At 43.8% G+C, this 18,146-nt stretch overlaps 1 protein-coding gene across 1 annotated transcript in view; it reads left to right on the top strand.

Moving 5' to 3' along the window:
* GNS (glucosamine (N-acetyl)-6-sulfatase) overlaps positions 1 to 8,763 on the top strand; it is a 54,316-nt gene extending 45,553 nt beyond the window's left edge. The window contains exons 11-14 of the mRNA XM_028110754.2: positions 591 to 698; positions 1,660 to 1,770; positions 3,308 to 3,468; positions 6,103 to 8,763. Coding sequence (XP_027966555.1) covers positions 591 to 698; positions 1,660 to 1,770; positions 3,308 to 3,468; positions 6,103 to 6,181 — 459 coding nt within the window. The 3' untranslated portion in view covers positions 6,182 to 8,763. The remainder of the gene's footprint in view (positions 1 to 590; positions 699 to 1,659; positions 1,771 to 3,307; positions 3,469 to 6,102) is intronic.
* The last annotated feature ends 9,383 nt before the right edge of the window (positions 8,764 to 18,146 follow it).

The following is an 18,146-nucleotide window of genomic DNA, read 5'->3' as shown; positions in this document are numbered from 1 at the left end:
TGCAGTGAATAAATGAGTTCATGTATGTATGGTATCTTCATTCTGACTAAGAACAAATTTGAACCTGTTATAGTCCTTAGCACACCAGCCGTGTTTAATATTTTTGTCCTTGTATGTAATTGGCTATAAATTTCTTCATCAGATGGGTTTAGAAGAATTTTAAGATTTTATTTGTTTGGGGGGGGCGGGGCAGGCAGAGAGAGGAGAGCAACCCAAGTGGACTCCACGCTGAACATGGAACCCAGCACAGGGCTCGATCCCCATGACCCCAAGATCAGACCTGAGTTGGACACTCAACCAAGTACACCACCCAGGTGCCCCTAGAAGAATTCTTAGATAGAGTTTATAGTTTCCATTCCCAACCTGCTTCACAGAAGTATTAATGCTTAAAGCATTTGACTATCGTCTGTAAGTACAAAACATGCTATTTAGAAGCCTTCATCTGCATCAGGTTTTGCCATTCTCTTTAGCTACTAAATGAATAGTCCCAATTAGTTTTGATTCCCACATCCCCTTTAGCAGAATATAACTTTGTGATCCTTATCACAATCTATATGCCTCACAGAAACCACTTCTGCTCTTCCTTCCAGAAAGGTGCCAGCGGTCTGACTTGGCGATCAGATGTCTTGGTGGAGTATCAAGGAGAAGGCCGTAATGTCACCGACCCAACCTGTCCTTCACTGAGTCCTGGGGTATCTGTGAGTAATAGCTTGAGTTGGCTCAGACAGTTTTCTTACCAATAGCACAGCAAGGCATAGATTTAGGTGTGTCAGGTATTAAAACCCTTAATCTGAGTCTTGGTCCTCTTTCACTTGACTTTGTCACTTGATGTAGAGATTAGTAGACAAACAAGACAAATTTAGTAATCCTGAAAACGATGTTTCTGACCTATCGTCAGAATGTGCACCTTGAATTCTTCAGTTTTTGTAATAAGCACATGTATCTACCCATATTCTTATTCATTTCCCTTCTTGTTTTCCTACCCTTCCCAGTAGCAGTGTACCATTGTCTATGAGGCAGGTTATCAGTGGCCTTCAGTAGAGATACGGGGTTGCCACAGTTATATGTAACTGCCATCATAAGTGTCTTGCTTGGTGGCAGCCAAGCTGGTCATGAAGGTGGTAAGAGCAGTGTTGGTCTCACTTTGGATAATGGGAAATAGGAAAGTCAACTCCAGAGAGAAGCCTAAGACCAACGTGTAAGGAATAGCGAAGAACCGACGAAAAGTTGGTAAGGAAGACATGAAGAAATAACTTACCTGCAGCTGATTCCACAAAGCTCACTTGAGCCTTTTTCTCCAACCCATTAAGGTGACAGTTCCTAGTATACCTCAGACATGACTCCTAGGAGACTGGTTTTGTCTCCTTACCATCCATCCCATCCATTTTCCACTTGCTCGCTACAGCAGATTCTTGTCATGAGATTAGCAGACAGTGATGGCAAGAGTCTACAAACAGAATTACCACAAACATGTTCCTTAATCAAGTTAGCTACAGGGAACAAAGCCCCACATCTATCTTTGATTTACTTCTCTGTGGAAAGTTTCCTAATTTCTGTCCAGTGGTAGGTCTGACTTGAGCCAACTTGGTTGTCCCTGTAGGCAAGTGGTATTTGTTACTACAGAACTGTCCTGATTTAACTTTCTCAATATCCCTACAGCAATGTTTCCCAGACTGTGTCTGTGAAGATGCTTACAATAACACCTACGCCTGTGTGAGGACCCTGTCGGCGCAGTGGGATTTACAGTATTGTGAGTTTGATGACCAGGAGGTAAGAAGGCCCCGTACCTCCCCCACCCCTCTGTGTCCTAGTGCCAGTGCTCTGTTGGCTGGATGTGCTGGCAGGAGAGCAACTGCAGGGATGTTCCCTAAGGAAGATCGGTTTCTTACCTATACTTACACTTAGGCTTCCTTCAGTAGAGAAAATAGAGGGGCCTGAGCCTAGGAGGCTCAGTCAGTTAAGCATCTGACTCTTGGTTTTGGCCCAGGTCGTGATCTCAGGGTCCTGAGATTGGGCCCTGCACTAAGCAGAGTCTGCTTGGGACTTTCTCCCTCCGCCGTTATCCTCCCCCCACTCACAAGCACTTGCTCGCTCTCTCTCAAATCTTTAAAAAAAAAAAAAAAGCCACAAAGCCATACCACACTTCTCTAACTGTGCCCTTTCCAGATGGGATTTTCTCCACTCCCAGCACCACCCAAACACACTTTAAATGCACCCTCCACTTGTTCAGATTGCTACATGCCTGGTCTCTTGGCTTCCCTGATAGTTTGGGGTCAGAGTAAGACACCTCAACTTCTGTGGAGGTAAAAGGAGTCGGAACATTTGCTACTTACTGACAACCAGCTTGTTCAGAAACTTCTGTCCCCACAACAGCGCAGTCCAGAGCTTCTCAAATAGATCAGCAGTGGGGCATCAAAAGCAAGACCAGGAGGCTCCATCCTTGTAAGAAGGTGGCTTTTAGCCACCAGAGATCATTATGGATTGTCTGAGGATCTCATGCCCTGCAGTCCCTTGTGGTTTCATACTGTTTATCAGCATGTGCTCATCTGGCATACACATCTTGCTGTATGGAGCCGATGCTCATTGTGTTTCTCAGAAATGGACTTACCACTCGTTTGCGGCTCATAAGCACTGTGGACAGCAGCAGAAGAACATCGTTCGGAATCAGTTCTTGTTCCTCCTTTCCCCCATAATGTTTACGTGTCATCTTCCTAGCCTGTCACTTGGAGAATAAAGTATGGGGGTGGGGGGGAGATAGTGATTATTAGATCTATCCAGTGTCAGAAATAATGGGATTGTGTCCTTTCCCAATTGGTGGTGGACATCCAAAACTGCTTTTTAAAACAGGAAACTTTAGCATCTGTACAACACAGTTTAGAATACTTTCATATCTATTCTCATTTGAATCTTAACAATTCTAAAGCAAAAACCATCAAATGTCAGCTCTGTTTTGTTAACAATATTAGCAGTCTACTTTCTGAGCCTATTTGAGGGTCCTGCATTCTGTTCTCTGCTTTTATTATAAAAGGTAGTAAATTTGTCCTATCTCTGCTGAAAGGCACAGAGGGTGCTGGAGGCCCCTTTCCAGCGCGTGGGCCATGGACCTGAAGCCCTTTAACCCTGAGAACAGATGCTCCATGGTCTCGTATTTATCCTTGGGCTCTCTGAGGACGTTGAGACCAGATGATGTTCTCCCAGGCACTGCGCTTATCCACCTGTTCCCTTCCCATTTAGAAATCATTCACACGAGGAGTACTTCAAATATAATGCTTGTTCTTTTCTTTCCCCCATGTTCGCATTTTTGCAGGTATTTGTAGAAGTCTATAACCTGACTGCAGATCCAGACCAAATCACAAACATTGCTAAAAGTATAGACCCAGAGCTTTTAGGAAAAATGAACTACCGGCTAATGATGTTACAGTCCTGTTCTGGACCAACCTGTCGCACTCCAGGGGTGTTTGACCCTGGGTAAGTTTCCGTTGTCTTCGATGGCTTTGCCAAGTTGTCTGTAGCAATCATGCCATCCTTGAAGGCAGAGGCAGCTGAGGGGCCCTTTTGGCTTTGAGCTAAGCTGTGTTTCTCAGTGTTCTGCTTTATGGTAGGAATACTGTGTCTGTTGTGCTGAGAAAATAAGTTCTTGGAAACTTTTGCTCTCTGGTTCCAGTTGGTGCTTTACATGGAGGCCTAGCCCTGACCCCCGGCGCGTGGGGCTCTGCTTCCTGCCCTTCCTCCTGTGGCTCTTGTCGGTTGCACAGGTGACAGGTGGGGCTTTTTTAGAGTAAGCTGACCAAGTGCTGCCCTGTTCCCTAGCACTTCTGAGAGGATATGCCTTCGTTCATTTCTCAGAAACCCCAATTAGAGGAACTGGAATGCTTGCCAGTAAATTTAATATGCTAAACACACAAAATGAATTAGAAGGTATAGACTCTGAAATGTTGAACTACGTAAGACCACTGTAGTATATGAAGGCAGAAAAGATTTTCATCACCTCCTAAGTCAGCTCTGTTCCTCCCACTCATTCCTCTGAAATAGTAACTTTTCACCAGTGACAGTGGGTCTCAGCATACCATGAATTTGAACTGCCTGTGGTAAGAAACTTGTCATTTTATGCTTGAAGATTATGAGATCTAAAGTTTAATTTTCACCAGGAAAGGATTATTTTAGTTCTTATTTTGATAGTAGGAAAGAGGGAAGATTGATGTCCTAAGCTTGATGGAAAATAGTAACTTAAGTAGTAACTCAGTTATTTATCTGTCTTTGTGTAAAATGTCTTCAGTACACATTAGAGAGTAATCTGTGCGAATGAGCAGAGAAACTGGATTATAGACGGTTTATTAAAGAAATGTAGGGGCAGCTGGGTGGCTCAGTCGGTTAAGCGTCCCAATTCTTGGTTTCGGCTCAGGTCATGATCGCAGGGTCGTGGGATTGAGCCCTCCGCCGGGCTCTGAACTCAGCTCTCAGAGTCTGCTTAAGATTCTTTCCCCCTCTGCTCCTCCCCCTGCTCTCGCTCTCTCAAATAAAATCTTAAAAGGAAAAAAAAACATTTTTGCTTCTAAATACCATATATAGAGCCAGAGAGATGTGGAGGTCAGCAAACTAAAACTAGGTGACAATAATATAAAAAGACATTTATCATAATTTTATATCACTTAAGCCTTTTTTTATATATGGATAACCCTGTTAATCGGTCAGAACGCATCGGTCAAGCATTCTCACTGCCCAGTTTGGAGCTTTCCTCCAGGTTAGTGAAATGCAGCCTCACTTACACCAGTTCCTTGAAGTAGGAAATTCATTCTCTAAAGTAAAAGGCACAAGACTTCTAGTTGACACATAATGATTTTGCAGTTTCCAACAGCTACTTTGCTTAGTGTTTTATCAAGTAAAATTAGTTGTCTGTAGCAGTCTCTGGATGACTCTTGGGACTTAAATCCATCCTCAAATGGAACGTGAGCATCAGGCCTGAAGTGTTAGGATTTAACCAGAGAACTTCCAAGCAGTCGCTAGACCCCTGAAGGAAATTTGCCCAAGGGTCACGGTTAGAACTGATACAGCAAGACCTCGTGACTCCCAGGCAAGCTGTGTTTGGTGTAACTATAATTTGTCTTGCTCACGTTCTAAGAAGCTTATAACCGAGACTGTAGATGCTGGCTTTACTGTTAGCTTCAGCTATTTAAACCACCTGATTTCTTTTTAAATTCCTTAGCAGTAGCTTATTCTTTCCTACCAAACACTTAGGCCTGTAGAAGCCTCTGAAAATGGGGGTCAGCAGACTAGATCCTACAGGCCCCATCCAGCCACCACCCTTTGAAAATAGCCACAAATATTCATTTACATACAGTAACAAAGTTGAGTCATTGGAACAGAGAGTGTATGGTCCACCCTTGTTCTAAAATAATGCTAAATATGTTTATCCCAAGAGATTGCAGGATAAAAGTGAAGTACAATGTTATGTCTAGCCTACACATGTAAAATGTCTTTCCAGCCAATCTGCCTTCTTTAATTTTACCACCGAAAAAGAGTAAAAGCTGAATGGTAACTTGACACTTGGCCAACTTATAGTATGTGCCAGATATTTCACATAAATTACACTGCCTTACTATTTTATTGGTAGCCAGAGAGGTTAATGACTTACCTGAGTTCATAATGAGCCAGATGGAAACTTGTGTCTGAGGTGCACACCTGGGCTCTTACCTGTCATTCTGTCTGAACTGTGAAGTAAAGGGCTCTGGTAGGGCTCCAGCAAGGGCTAGACTCTTGCCATTAGGCTGCTTTAACCAAACTTCAGGATGCCTCCAAACCCCTCTCAAAAAAAAAAAAACCAAAAAAGGCAGCTCAAATCTTGCCTCCTCCTAATGCCTCTCAAGATTAATCTTACTTGTTTTTCCTCCTCTTGGCTTTTTACCACATTGTTTTGTGCTTGCTTCCTTGTGCTGGAAATGCTCTTCATTATTCAGTACTTCCGTACTACAGACTTTGCCACTCAATTCCTTTCTGGTGATTTAAGTTCCTTCTCTCTCCCTTCCTGCTATGCTTTCCACTGAACATGCTGAAGGAAGTGCTCAGCAGCTAACTCGAGTTAATGTGATCCCTTTCCTTCCCCAGATACAGATTTGACCCTCGGCTCATGTTCAACAGTCATGGCAGGGTCAGGACGCGAAGGTTTTCAAAGCATCCTCTGTAGCGACCTCTGCAGCTGGGTCCCCGCACGCCTCTGCCTGATGGAGTGATTGTAGTAGCTATCGGTAGCTAGTCCTCAAGACCACGCCTGGAAGAGTTTCTGGACTGGCTCTCAGTCCTGTTTGAAAAAGCAACCCAATTGGCGGACTTCCTTGTGCAAAGTGTTAAACTGTGAACTCTGCCCTTATGTCAGGAGTGGCTGGCCCTGGTCCCTTCACTCAGCTAATCATGAATGCTCCTGAGGTCTTCATTCCCACCATACCCTTTCCTGGGGTTACAGTTCTTGATTATTCCCCATGTGGTCAGAGTCTGAATTTGATTTAGTAAATCCATTCAGATAAATGGCAATACTTGGGGTGCGGGGGGGTATTTTACAGCTTGACCACTTCACTATCAAAAATACCAACATCACATGGCTTGAATAACCATCAGAGCAAGAACAAGTACCACCATTTTCAGATTAGTCACAATGTGATAAGGTCACAAATTCAAAACGCATCTGTCAACCAAGCACTGTTTTTTGTTGTTTTCTTGTTTCATTTCTTTTGCATTCTGGGCTGGTGCTACACTGACATAGAACATTAAGTTTTTGGTAAAGGCTAATTCTAGGTAGTTCTAAAAGGTTGTAGCCATCTCCTTTCTGGTGGCTGCTAACCACATGCTAACCACAAGAGGGAATGTCTCTTTTGATAATTACCCCTCTGAGATCTGAAAAACAAAGTGGCTTAGGTATCTCAGCAGAGAAAAAGAACTTCCAAGGGTTGGTGAAGGTTGCATTTTCTGAGGGCCTGCTGTAAGACAGGGCTCTTGGGTTGACAGGCTGAAGGGCTATAGTTGAGAAAGAGTAAGTGCCTGTGTAGCAGAGAGCCTGGGTTCAGTTTTGACTCTGCATTTTGTTGACATTCTGTTCATCTGGTATAGTTGATGCAAAGTTCCAACTGCTTTACCCTGCTTTCTTCCCTTTTAGAGAAGTTCTTCCTGAGTGTTTGGAGTCTTGGGTAATTTGGGCCTCATTCACTATTCCCTGGTCAAAGTCAGACCTTGTTGAGGTTTCCTCACTGTTTAGAACACCTACATTTGTAGGTTTCTGGGCTCAAAGACCAATCCTGTTTCTGTTGTTTTCTTCACAAGAAAGCTAATCTGTGGTGGGACGGTAGGGGGAGGAGGAAGAGCTGTGGTTTATAACCTGTTCAACTCAGGCAATAGTGATCTTAGCTTTATTTAAGGTCTTAGGTTGAGCTTTAAGCACTTTGTAAGACATGGCTGTAAGTAACTTCTCTATCCAAACTCCAGATCTGGAGCCATGTTGGGTTAATAGCCATTGGGTTTGTTCCTTTACCTCATGCAATCCCAGTAACTGGTGGTATTTAGAGGTGAAATCGGCAAGTGAAATGAACACCTCTGCTGTGAATGTTTTAGGAAAAGAAATTCTAAATATTTTGTAATTAAAAGCAAACTACAATGTTAAATATGGGTATCAGCTTTATTCTACACTTTGATTCTTAACATTAATCAGTCAACTTCTTCTACCTTACTGAAAGTTGACCATAGTTATTCCCAAATAAAAAGAAACCAACTCTTACCAGGTCTTTTATTGTGATGTCCTATTATTCAGTTTTGTGATGCTGGTTCCTGAGAGCCGGCAAAGTCGTAAGAGTGACACAAGTCAGCTGCCCATAGTAACCCTGCCACACTGCTCTTAACATTCCACGGACTTCTGTTTGGGTGGTGGGGATGGGATGCCCACTCTGTGTACCTCTCCTATATCTGGTACATTTCCTACTAACTTCGGAATGGCCTATAATTTGACTTTCTCTTAGACTGGCTTCATTCTGAATCTGTGCTAAAATCATCTTTCATAAAGAGGACTCAGTTCATAGCCTAGCAGACTTCAACACACTGAACTTTTCAGAATGTATATGTACAAGGAACACGTTGCAAGCCAAGTCTCTTAATTGTATGAATTTGGATTTTGATTGTTTTCTCTTTTACAAGGCCAGGCAGGTCTGGACTGGTTGGTGCCCTTCAGAGGAGAAAACTAACCATTAGAAAACTGACCCAAGGCCACAGGAATGAATAGAGATTTTTGCCTTATAAGATTTCGTATTAAAATCTCCCCCCCAAATACCCAGTGGGGAACCCCTTTTGAGCATCTTTGAATTTGTCCAACGGTACTGTTGCAAAATACATTTTAATTCACAATACTAAGGATTTTGTACAAAATAGTGACAGTAGTCATGGAAGTTACACCTTAATCTGTGAGAAACATTCTTAAATTTATTTTTGGTGTCTAAGGATTAGTGCTTTAACAAAATAAGATGGATTGTTCCAGGGTCCTTAATAAGAGAAAGCAAAGGATATTTCAGCTAATCTGCCAATGAATTAGATGGGAATATTTGGGTTTTTTACTTTGACCACCACTTAGGTCCCATGACCTCTGTCAATTCCTGTGTTTGTGTCATCTGTTCCTAGAAGTTACTCTGCCCTGGCTTTGTGTCATCTCAGTCACCTGACTTAGAAAGTGCCCTTCAAAAGACCCTGTTCACTGCTGCACTTTTCAACAAATTAAAATTTATTTCTGTTCCAGTGGGAATGTGTCCTTTGTTTTAGTCCACAAGTAGTAATTTTGACAAGATCTCCCCCCCCCACCCTTGATGCTGGTTAATCTTTTCATCACTCACCTAGGACTCAAGACGGGCCTTTCCTCCTTGGGTGCTATAGTCTCTACCTAGAAAGCTCTTCTATACATGCTCTCTTACTGACCGATAGCTTTGAATGAGCTCCATGGAGAAAAATGATAAATCTTTAAGCATTTATAGCTTTGCAGGAAAAAAGTCTTATCCTGGCAGACTTTAAATTAGATAAAACTAAGCTTAACTTCCAAGGTGCTTTCCCTTGATATCCACTCATGTGATGCACTGCCCTAAACAAAGAAGGACTTTAGACGGGGGTTGACAGACCTGTTCTTCAAGGGATGTCTCTGTCACAACTACTTACCTCTCCTGTTGGAACACAGTACTTAGTGGTTATGTTTGGTAAATTTTATTTACCAAAACAGGCCAGAATTTGCCAATCCCTGACCTAGGTGGTTGCCTTGTATCTTACAAATTATGAAAACCAGGTAGAAAAATAAGATGTCAGAGGACACCCGTAGAGTTGCCAGATCACTATCAAAATAATTTGAGGGGCACCTGGCTGGCTCAGTGGGTAAAGCATGCAACTCTTGATCTTGGAGTTGTGAGTTCGAGCTCCACATTGGGTAGAGAAATTACTTAAAATCTTAAAAAAAAAAAAAAGTCCAAACATAAGTATATTTCTATATACTTTCCTACTGCTTAGGTAAATTCCAAAAATGTAACTTGAGTGTATCACAAGGTGAATCCAATGAAAAAGAGTATTTCTTTGTATAGACAAAGTAAGGCTAAGTACAGACGCTACCAGATCGATTTTTTTAAGATTTTTCATTTAAGTAATCTCAGGGTTGTGAGATCGAGGCCTACATCGGGCTCCACACCAATATAGGAGTCTGCTTGAGATTCATTCCCTCTCCATCTGCCCCCCCCCCCGCTCATGTATGCACACACACTCTTTTTCCCCCCTCTAAAATAAATAAATCTTAAAAAAATATATTCTCTTAACCGGCAGGTCTGACTGATGCTGATAGGATTGAGAGATTCAAAGGGTGCTTGTAATTAGTAGTTATTGTGATAGAAGACCTCTGCAGAATAGGTTTTTTCCTTCAGCTGAATTTATCCAAGCTCACAAAGCTAATTAGAGAATAAGGATTTCAAAGATCTGGCTTCAAAGCCATCTTTCTGTTAAACTGTGCTGTCTCTGATCTAAAAAGGATTTTTCCCTCCTCCATTATACATATGAGTGCCTACACAGCCTGGCAGTGAGCTTGGTCATGAAGTGGATTACTGTTCCTGACATCTAGGACAGTATACAGACTTTTCAGAGAAAAACTTCCAAACAAGAATACTCTGTCCAGCAAAGTTATTCAGAATTGAAGGAGAAAGAGTTTTCCAGACAAGCAAAAGCTAAGAGTTCATCACCACTAAACTGGCCTTTCAAGAAATGTGAAAGGGACGTTTTTAAGCCAAAAAGCGTGCTAATTATTAGCAACAAAATATAGGAAAGTATAAATCTCACTGGTAAAGCTAAGTATAAAGGTAGTGGATTAATCTTGAAAGTAGTATAAGGTTAAAAGGTAAAAGTAATAAAAGTATAAGGGATACACAAGATAAAAGACGTAAAATGTGACATCAAGAACATTAAAGCGGGGGGGGGTAAAAATGTGTTCCAACTTATCTACTTAACATAGACTGGTAGAAATAGGAGTTACCTGTAAGCCTCATAGTAACCACCACACAAAATCCAGTAATAGACACACATACCACTACAGAAAAGTCCCCAAACTACAAAGGAAGAAAGCAAGAAGAAACAGGAGCTACAAAAGAGCCAGAAAATAATTAACAAATGGCAGTAAAAATAATAAAAAAATGTTAAAAATGGCAGTAAGTACATACCTATCAATAATTACTTTAAATGTAAATGAACTGGGGCACCTGGGTGGCTCATGTCGGATGAGTGTCCAACTCAATCTCAGCTCAGGTCTTGATCTCAGGGTCATGAGTTCAACCCGCATGCTGACCCCCCTACACCCAGTGTGGAGCCTACTTTCAAAAAAAAAAAAAAACTAAATTCTCCAATCACAGAAAACAAGAACCGTCTACATGCTGCCTACAAGGGACTCACCAGCTGTAAGGGTACACACAACTCGAGTGAATGGATGTCCATGGAAAGGAGCCAAAAGAAAGCAGGGGCAACTATACATGTATCAGACAAAATGGACTCTGAAACAAAGGCTAATAAAGCAGGACATTACATAATGGTAAAGGGGTCAATACAACAAGAGGATGTAATGTTTCTAAACATTTCTGTAACATTTCTGCACCCAACATAGCACCTTAAATATATAAAGCAAATATTTACAGACTGCAAAAAAAGGGGGGCATGGGGGGACTTGTCCCTAATACCTGGATTTACAGGGAAACTAATTTCAGACTAAGAAGGGGAGGTGCCCCTACCATGCAAGGGGTTTTCTATCCCATTCCACAGCATGGCTGTTAGAAAAGAAACCAAAACCAGCTCCTCTCTTCACACCTCATGTTATTTCCAGAACAGCTGTGGTAAGCCAGCAACCAAGATAACTGTGATACTGTGTGACTTCAGAGGCTAGATCATGAAAGACCTGACCGCTTCTCCTTTCTCTCTCGGATGACTCTGGTATGCAGACACCCAAGCAGTCCTCTGGTTAGGTCTCTGTGGTGAGGATCTGAGGCTTCCTGCAAATGACCAGCCCCAACTTGCCAACCAGCCATGTGAGCAAGCCATCTCAGAAGCAGATCCTCCAGCCCCAGTCAAGACAGGGTGCTGACCAGGGCTGCAGTCTTCTGAACTACAATCTCCCGAAGAGAAGCCCAAGCCAGAACCATCCAGCTAAGCTGCTTCACAAACTCCTGACCCACAGAAACCATGTGATATAATATTATGTTTAAGCTGATTTTGAAGTAATTTGTTATGCAGCAATATAGGACTAATAAAGTGACAAAACTAGTTTACCAAGAAAGAAACTGAGGCGAACCTTTTGCCAAAACCTACTCAACTGTAGGTACTCTGGACGGGGCAGAGCTGTGTAGTGGTAGAGGCTCACCTTATCTCCAAAGTGGGAAAGAGTTTTACATGTATTATATACATGAAGGATATAAATAAACACTGGCTCCCAGCTATGGTTCCAAAACCAAGGAGAAGCTTCTTTGTTGGAATGGTTGCTTAAATGTTCTCAGCACATGTTGGAAGATACTTTAATGGACTCTTGGCTGGCAGGCTCCAGTCCATACCCAGTCTTCTCTCCAGCGCGTCTCCGTACCTCACAGAGGCTGGCGCGGGGGAGGCCGTGCTGCGCGGGGAGCGAACGGCTCTTTCCACTGCTGCAGCACGTGCACATTTGGACTTGGTTTGGGAAGCCCCCTGCCATCCAAAACAAGATCATCACTCACGACTCCCTGGCCTCGTCCCAATGCTAGCCAAGTAGCTCAGAAGCGCCATGCACGCTGTTCCTGCTTAAGTCCGAGGAATGGCTCCTTTCTACACGTTTCTTCCCCCGAAGTCCCATCCGCCAGCACCTCTCAGATGGGGTGAGCAGAGACCAACATGACAACTGGGGTTCTTTTAGCAAAACTTGTCATCTGTCACGGTAGCCTTCAACCTTTGGCTCTGCCTTTACAGATGCTCCCACGGAAAATGAAGCCTGGGGTACCAAGTCCAGTCCTCAGTGCAGCGCAGGAAAACAAAAACGGGGCCTCGGTCAGCCCGCCCTGTGGGGTGCCGCGGGAGGCCCTAGCGAAGCTCAGCCAGGGCTGAACACTGCATGGCTTCACGGTCGGCCTGCAGAAGAGCAGCTGCCTGTCTCAAAGCTGCCCACTGGCTGTTTCCAGACAGGACTATGAAGTGCTAAGCCCTGCAGATGTTGTGCCCTGCAGCTGGGAGAGCTACAAAGTGAGCTGCAGAGATGGTCCAGTCCCCAAGGAGATTCCTACTGGGGGGGAGCATCTGCATGCCTGACCACACTGCCTAGAAACAGGGGTGAAGGCCCCAGGCTGCACCTACGTGTGGCCCTCTGGTCTGGGTATCTCAGCATCACTCTTGCCTGTCTGGGTGGCGGGACAGCACAGGTATCCCTAGTCCCAGCTGCCCTGAGCACTGTGGCTCAGTTTTGTCCGGGAAGAATGACAACACTCTGCCACTGTATCCATGGGGAGTGCAAGGGAAGGCACTGGAAGTTGATTTACTGGTCTGCCAATCGCCCGGGAATCTTGAGTGTTTTTGCTTAGTTTTGCTTTGTTGCCTTTCCTAAGCAAGGGTTTAAAAAAACAAAACAAAACAAAAAATGTTTCTGCTTGGGAAAATGTCCCTTCTGGAAACTGCATTCTAGGTGATGCCTCTAGATGAATTTTAGCGTCAACAGGATAAGTAAGCATTTCAGCCAGGTGGTAAAGCGGCCCCTAATTAACACCACTTTAGGAACAAGAACTTGGAAAATATCACCACCTTACAGGATACTGGGCTCTACAGTGGACAAAGTACCTTCACATTCGTCATTGTACTTGGTCCTCACATCAGACCTGGGAGGTAAGCAAACAAGTGGTGCTCTCTCCACCTTACAGGGGAAAAGGGTTTGTTCCAGAGCAGGTGCCACTGCAAGTGTTAATTCTGCCCTTGCCGAAGGTGAACTCTTAACTTAGAAACAGTTATTTAGCCCTCACGTTCTTCTCTCATAATGGAGGGAAAACAGCAAGAGTGACGCTGATACAACATACTGCCAAATGGACTTCAGGAACCAGTCCCCATTGTGTAGAGAATGTTCACGCAAGTTACGGAATCTAGAAGGCACCTCCTCCTATCCTTCACTTCCAGAAGGAAGCCTTCTCCAACCTTGTAAATGCTCATAATAATACTCTGCACTTTCCCATCACAACACTTAGCAGTGTGTATTCCACGTGGACTCTGGTTTCCATGAAGTGAGGGGCCATGAGGTTTTTTTCCCACCATAATCCACCCAGTACCTAACATCTCCAGGGCAATTTGTAGATACATGTTGAATGAACACTTCAGGTTCTACTCAAGTTTCTTTTTCTGCAAAGAACAGAACTAATATAAAGTGAAAGGGCAAAAAAACAAACAGGTGGCTATAAGAACACAGATACCACAGAATCCAACAGTAAATCACATTAATTCATTTTTCTTTTTGGAACTTGTTTTAAGTAAGCTCTACATCCAACGTGGGGTTTGAACTCACAACCCCAAGATCAAGAGTCATATGTTCTAGAGCCAGCCAGGTGCCCCAGATTGACTCAATTTTCAAATATAATTACAGTTCATTCCAAGCTGTTGACTGGGAAAGGAAAAAAGGGAGGGCGTCAGGGAGGAGGAAGGAAGGAAGGAAGGAAGGAGGGGGAAGAGAGGGAGAGAGGGGGATGGCAGTGGGAGTAGGGGGGGAGGGACGGAACCTTAATCATAATTCATCTTAGTAAGTGTAAACTCTACCGTACCTCCAATGATATGAAAATAAATTTTAAATGGTGTTAGATTCTATCATTGATCATAAGCCTTAAATTGACATACAGATCATTGCTGAGGAACCGAGACGCTGGCAACAGCAGCAACACTGGCACTTGTCACTTGGCAGGCAGTTCAGAAACTAGGCTGAATTAGGAATGTGTAGAACTTTTTTTTTTTTTTGGCACACAATAACAGTAATTTTTAAGCAACCATTTCAATGCAAGGACCTAAAGTATGAACCTCCCGAGTACATCTGTACAATCCGTAGTGATGTCACCTCTCTTACTCCTGATATTGGTAACTTGCACCTTCGCTTTCTCTCCTGAGCAGTCCGGTCAGAGGATTATTAATTCTGCTCAGTTTCTGGAAGAACCGGCTTTTGGTTTCAGTGGTTTTCTGTTTCTGTTTTCTATTTCATTAATTACCACTCTTTAGTACTTCCTTTCACCTGCTTACTTTGGGTTTGCCTTTCTTCTTCTAGTTCTTAGGGTGGATGCTGAGATCTATTTGGGCCCTTTCATCTTTCCTAACAGGCATTTAGTGCTATAAATTTCCGTTTCTATCCTTGATCCCATTGCGGAAATGGGCACGTTAGTACAGAGCGCATGCAGACACAGGATTCTTTACTGAGGGAAGAGGGGGACCTGAGCAGGTGACAGCTACAATATGCCCGGCAGGTTCTGAATTCACTCTCCATTTCGCAGAGGCCGCAGAGCCTCTCCCTTGCTCCCCTCTGCCCCGTTCTCCTGCTTTCTCTGCACTCTCTCTCCCCCACTAGCACAAGGCCCTCGAGATCGAGGAGTACCCATTGCTGACTAACTACAGTTCCTGTGCTGCTTTACCTTAAAATTTTGACAAAGTCTAACTGATTCAACAGCCTGTATCAGTCTAAGATCCAACCAGCCGTGGTCAGGGGCACAGGGTCGTACTACATGTAAAACTCCTTTCCAGGGCTAAGGACTGCAGGTCAGGGAGCCTCTTTGCAGGCTAGCCATTACTCGCAATGTAAAATTGTTTAAACAGATACCATGGGATTTCACATGTGTGGAATCTAAAAAAGTAAATGAACAAATAAGCAGAAACAGATCGATAAATACAGAGAGCTGACATTTGCCAGAGGGGAGGAAGATGGGGTGGGTTGGGCAAAATGGATGAAGGGGAGCGGGAGGGACAGGCTTCCAGTTTGGGAATGAACACATCCCTGGAGAAAAGGATGGCACAGGGAATACAGTTACTGGCACTCCAGCAGCAGGCCACGGTGCAGGTGGGAGCTATGCCTGTGGTGAGCACAGTGGCGTGTACCGAGCTGCTGAATCACCATGTTGTGCACCTGAAACTAATGTAACATTGTGTCAACTACAGTAAAAAAGGGTGTTTTTCAAAAAGCATAAGAGGGATGCCTGTTGCCCACGCATGTATCTCTTCAGCCTCTGAAGCCCTCTGAAGATGATCTGCAGTTAGTATTTGAACAAGTATGGGGCACTGGTTAAAATGGCAGATTCTCCAAACCCCGTACTGAAGATACAGATTCAGCTTTGGGGTGGGATGCAGAAAAATCTGCCTTTTTAAAATTACTACCTCGAGGGATGCGGAGAAAGGGGAACCCTCTTACGCTGGTGGTGGGAATGCGAGCTGGTGCAGCCACTCTGGAAAACAGTATGGAGGTTCCTCAAAAACTTAAAAATAGAGCTACCCTATGACCCAGCAATTGCACTACTAGGGATTTATTACCCCAAGGATACAAGTGTAGTGATCCGAAGGGGCACATGCACCACCCCAATGTTTATAGCAGCAACGTCCACAATAGCCAAACTATGGAAAGAGCCTAGATGTCTACCAACAGATGAATGGAGAAAGATGTGGTGTATATACACAATGAAATATTACACAGCCATCAAAAAAAAAAAAAAAACAACGAAATCTTGCCATTTGCAACGATGTGGAGAGAACTAGAGGGTATTATGCTAAGGGAAGTCAGAGAATTATCATATGATCTCACTCATATGTGGAATTTAAGAAAGATGACGGAGGATCATGAGGGGAAGGGAGGGAAAAATAAAACGAAATCAGAGGAGACAAACCATAAGAGACTCTTAATCATAGGAAACAAACTGAGGGTTGCTGGGGGGGAGGGGGGGTGGGGTCCCTGGGTGATGGGCATGAAAGAGGGCACGTGATGTAATGAGCACTGGGTGTTATATGAGACTGCTGAGTCGCTGACCTCTACCTCTGAAACTAATAATACAGTATATGTTAATTGAATTTAAATTAAATTAAATTAGCACCTCCAGTAGGTCTGGAGGCAGTCCGTGACTAGCACGGGAACCTCATTTTGTCTTGAAAGCTCTTCCAACAGATATTGAACTGCCCCTTCCCAAGCACCAGCTTCGTAAGAAGTAACTTTCCGTGAGACCTACTGTACCTCCACTCCATTGCCTGAAGTACAAAAGAACAAAGTTGTACAAAGTAAGTGGGGGGTGGCGGGCACGGGGTGACACAGGGAACAGAAACTTTGTTCCTGGCCTCACCCACACCCCTACACCCTAGCTGGTTGTCTTCCTTGAAGCGCATTCCCCTCCCCAGCACACAAACTCCCAATTAGAAAGCTTACCCAGAAGAAAGGCAATGGAACTTGGACTGTCCTGAAGTCCCCCATTACGGTGCTGACTTTGTATTCTCCGACAAGGGTCTCTTATTGATAAGGCATTAGATGATATGCCCGACTACCTAAAAGTCACTGACTCTGAACATGTTCCCTGAGAGGTAACACATGCAAGAAGAAACATTTGAAGTTTGCCATTTTGAAAAAAATCTGAAGACCCCATTTATAGCTCAGTATAACACATTGGAGTTTAAGCTGAAGCCTTCCTACCAGCAATAGTAATAATTCAAGGATTCTAGTGTTCTGTCCAGAATTCCTAAAATTTAAGCAAATCTTACTGCACTTGAAAATCAGAAAGGCCTCGGGGCGCCTGCGTGGTGGCTCAGTCAGTTAGGCTTCCAACTCTTGGTTTCAGCTCAGGTCATGGTCTCAGGGCCATAAGAGCGAGCCCTGCATCAAGCTCTGCACTCAGCAGAGTCGGCTTGAGACTCTCTCGCTCCCTCTGCCCCCACCCTCTCTCTCTCTAAAAAAAAAAAAAAGAAAAGAAAAAGAGAGAGAAAATCAGAAAGCCCTTGAGAGCAAAGCCCCCTGGCACTCTACTTCAGAGAAAAGGAACTGCATGGGATTTCATTAATCCCTCTTGCCAATTAAGGGTGGCAAAAACGAGGGGAGGTTGCAAACACCCCCTAATCTGGGCCACTTAAGAACCAGATGCATTAAAGGTAAAACTCATTTAGAAAGACTGAAAGGAACTATTCTGGTTAAAGTTAACTCCCTTCCAAAAAACAAAGCCAAAACCCCAATTGCTTTTGAAGTATTCAAAGAGCCCTGAGTGTTCTGCTGTTTGTGTGTAAACATGTAAAAATGCCAATATTCACATTTCCAAGAGGGGAAGGAGAGAGGCGCTTTTGGGGTTCAGCTGCTGCCAAGTCCTGCCTCAGCCAAACATGAGTCACAAATGTCTTTGGAAACTGTTATTTAAGATCAAAAGGGTCTGTCCTCTACCCTGCCATTCTCACCTTGCAGGATTATAGGGAAAGGTCTGCCAAAAAAACCAAATGGAACCAAAAAGCACCAGCCAAAAAAATAGCACCCCTGCCTATGACATTTCATCTGAAAGTTATTTAATGCTGCCCACCCCCCTCCGGCTACCCCATTACCCCATTTCCTCCCCTAATCCTCGTACAAAGCTGCTCTTTCGCACACCTAATTAAGCACGCGGTTATTCACACCAGACAAGTGT

This window comes from Eumetopias jubatus, unplaced genomic scaffold (assembly GCF_037043125.1).
Source record: "Eumetopias jubatus isolate StellerSeaLion01/CBP00866 unplaced genomic scaffold, mEumJub1_p1.0 scaffold_8, whole genome shotgun sequence".
Taxonomy (NCBI): Eukaryota; Metazoa; Chordata; class Mammalia; order Carnivora; family Otariidae; genus Eumetopias; species Eumetopias jubatus.
The sequence above is the reverse complement of the archived record's forward strand: the minus strand, read 5'-3'. Positions and strand labels throughout refer to the sequence as shown.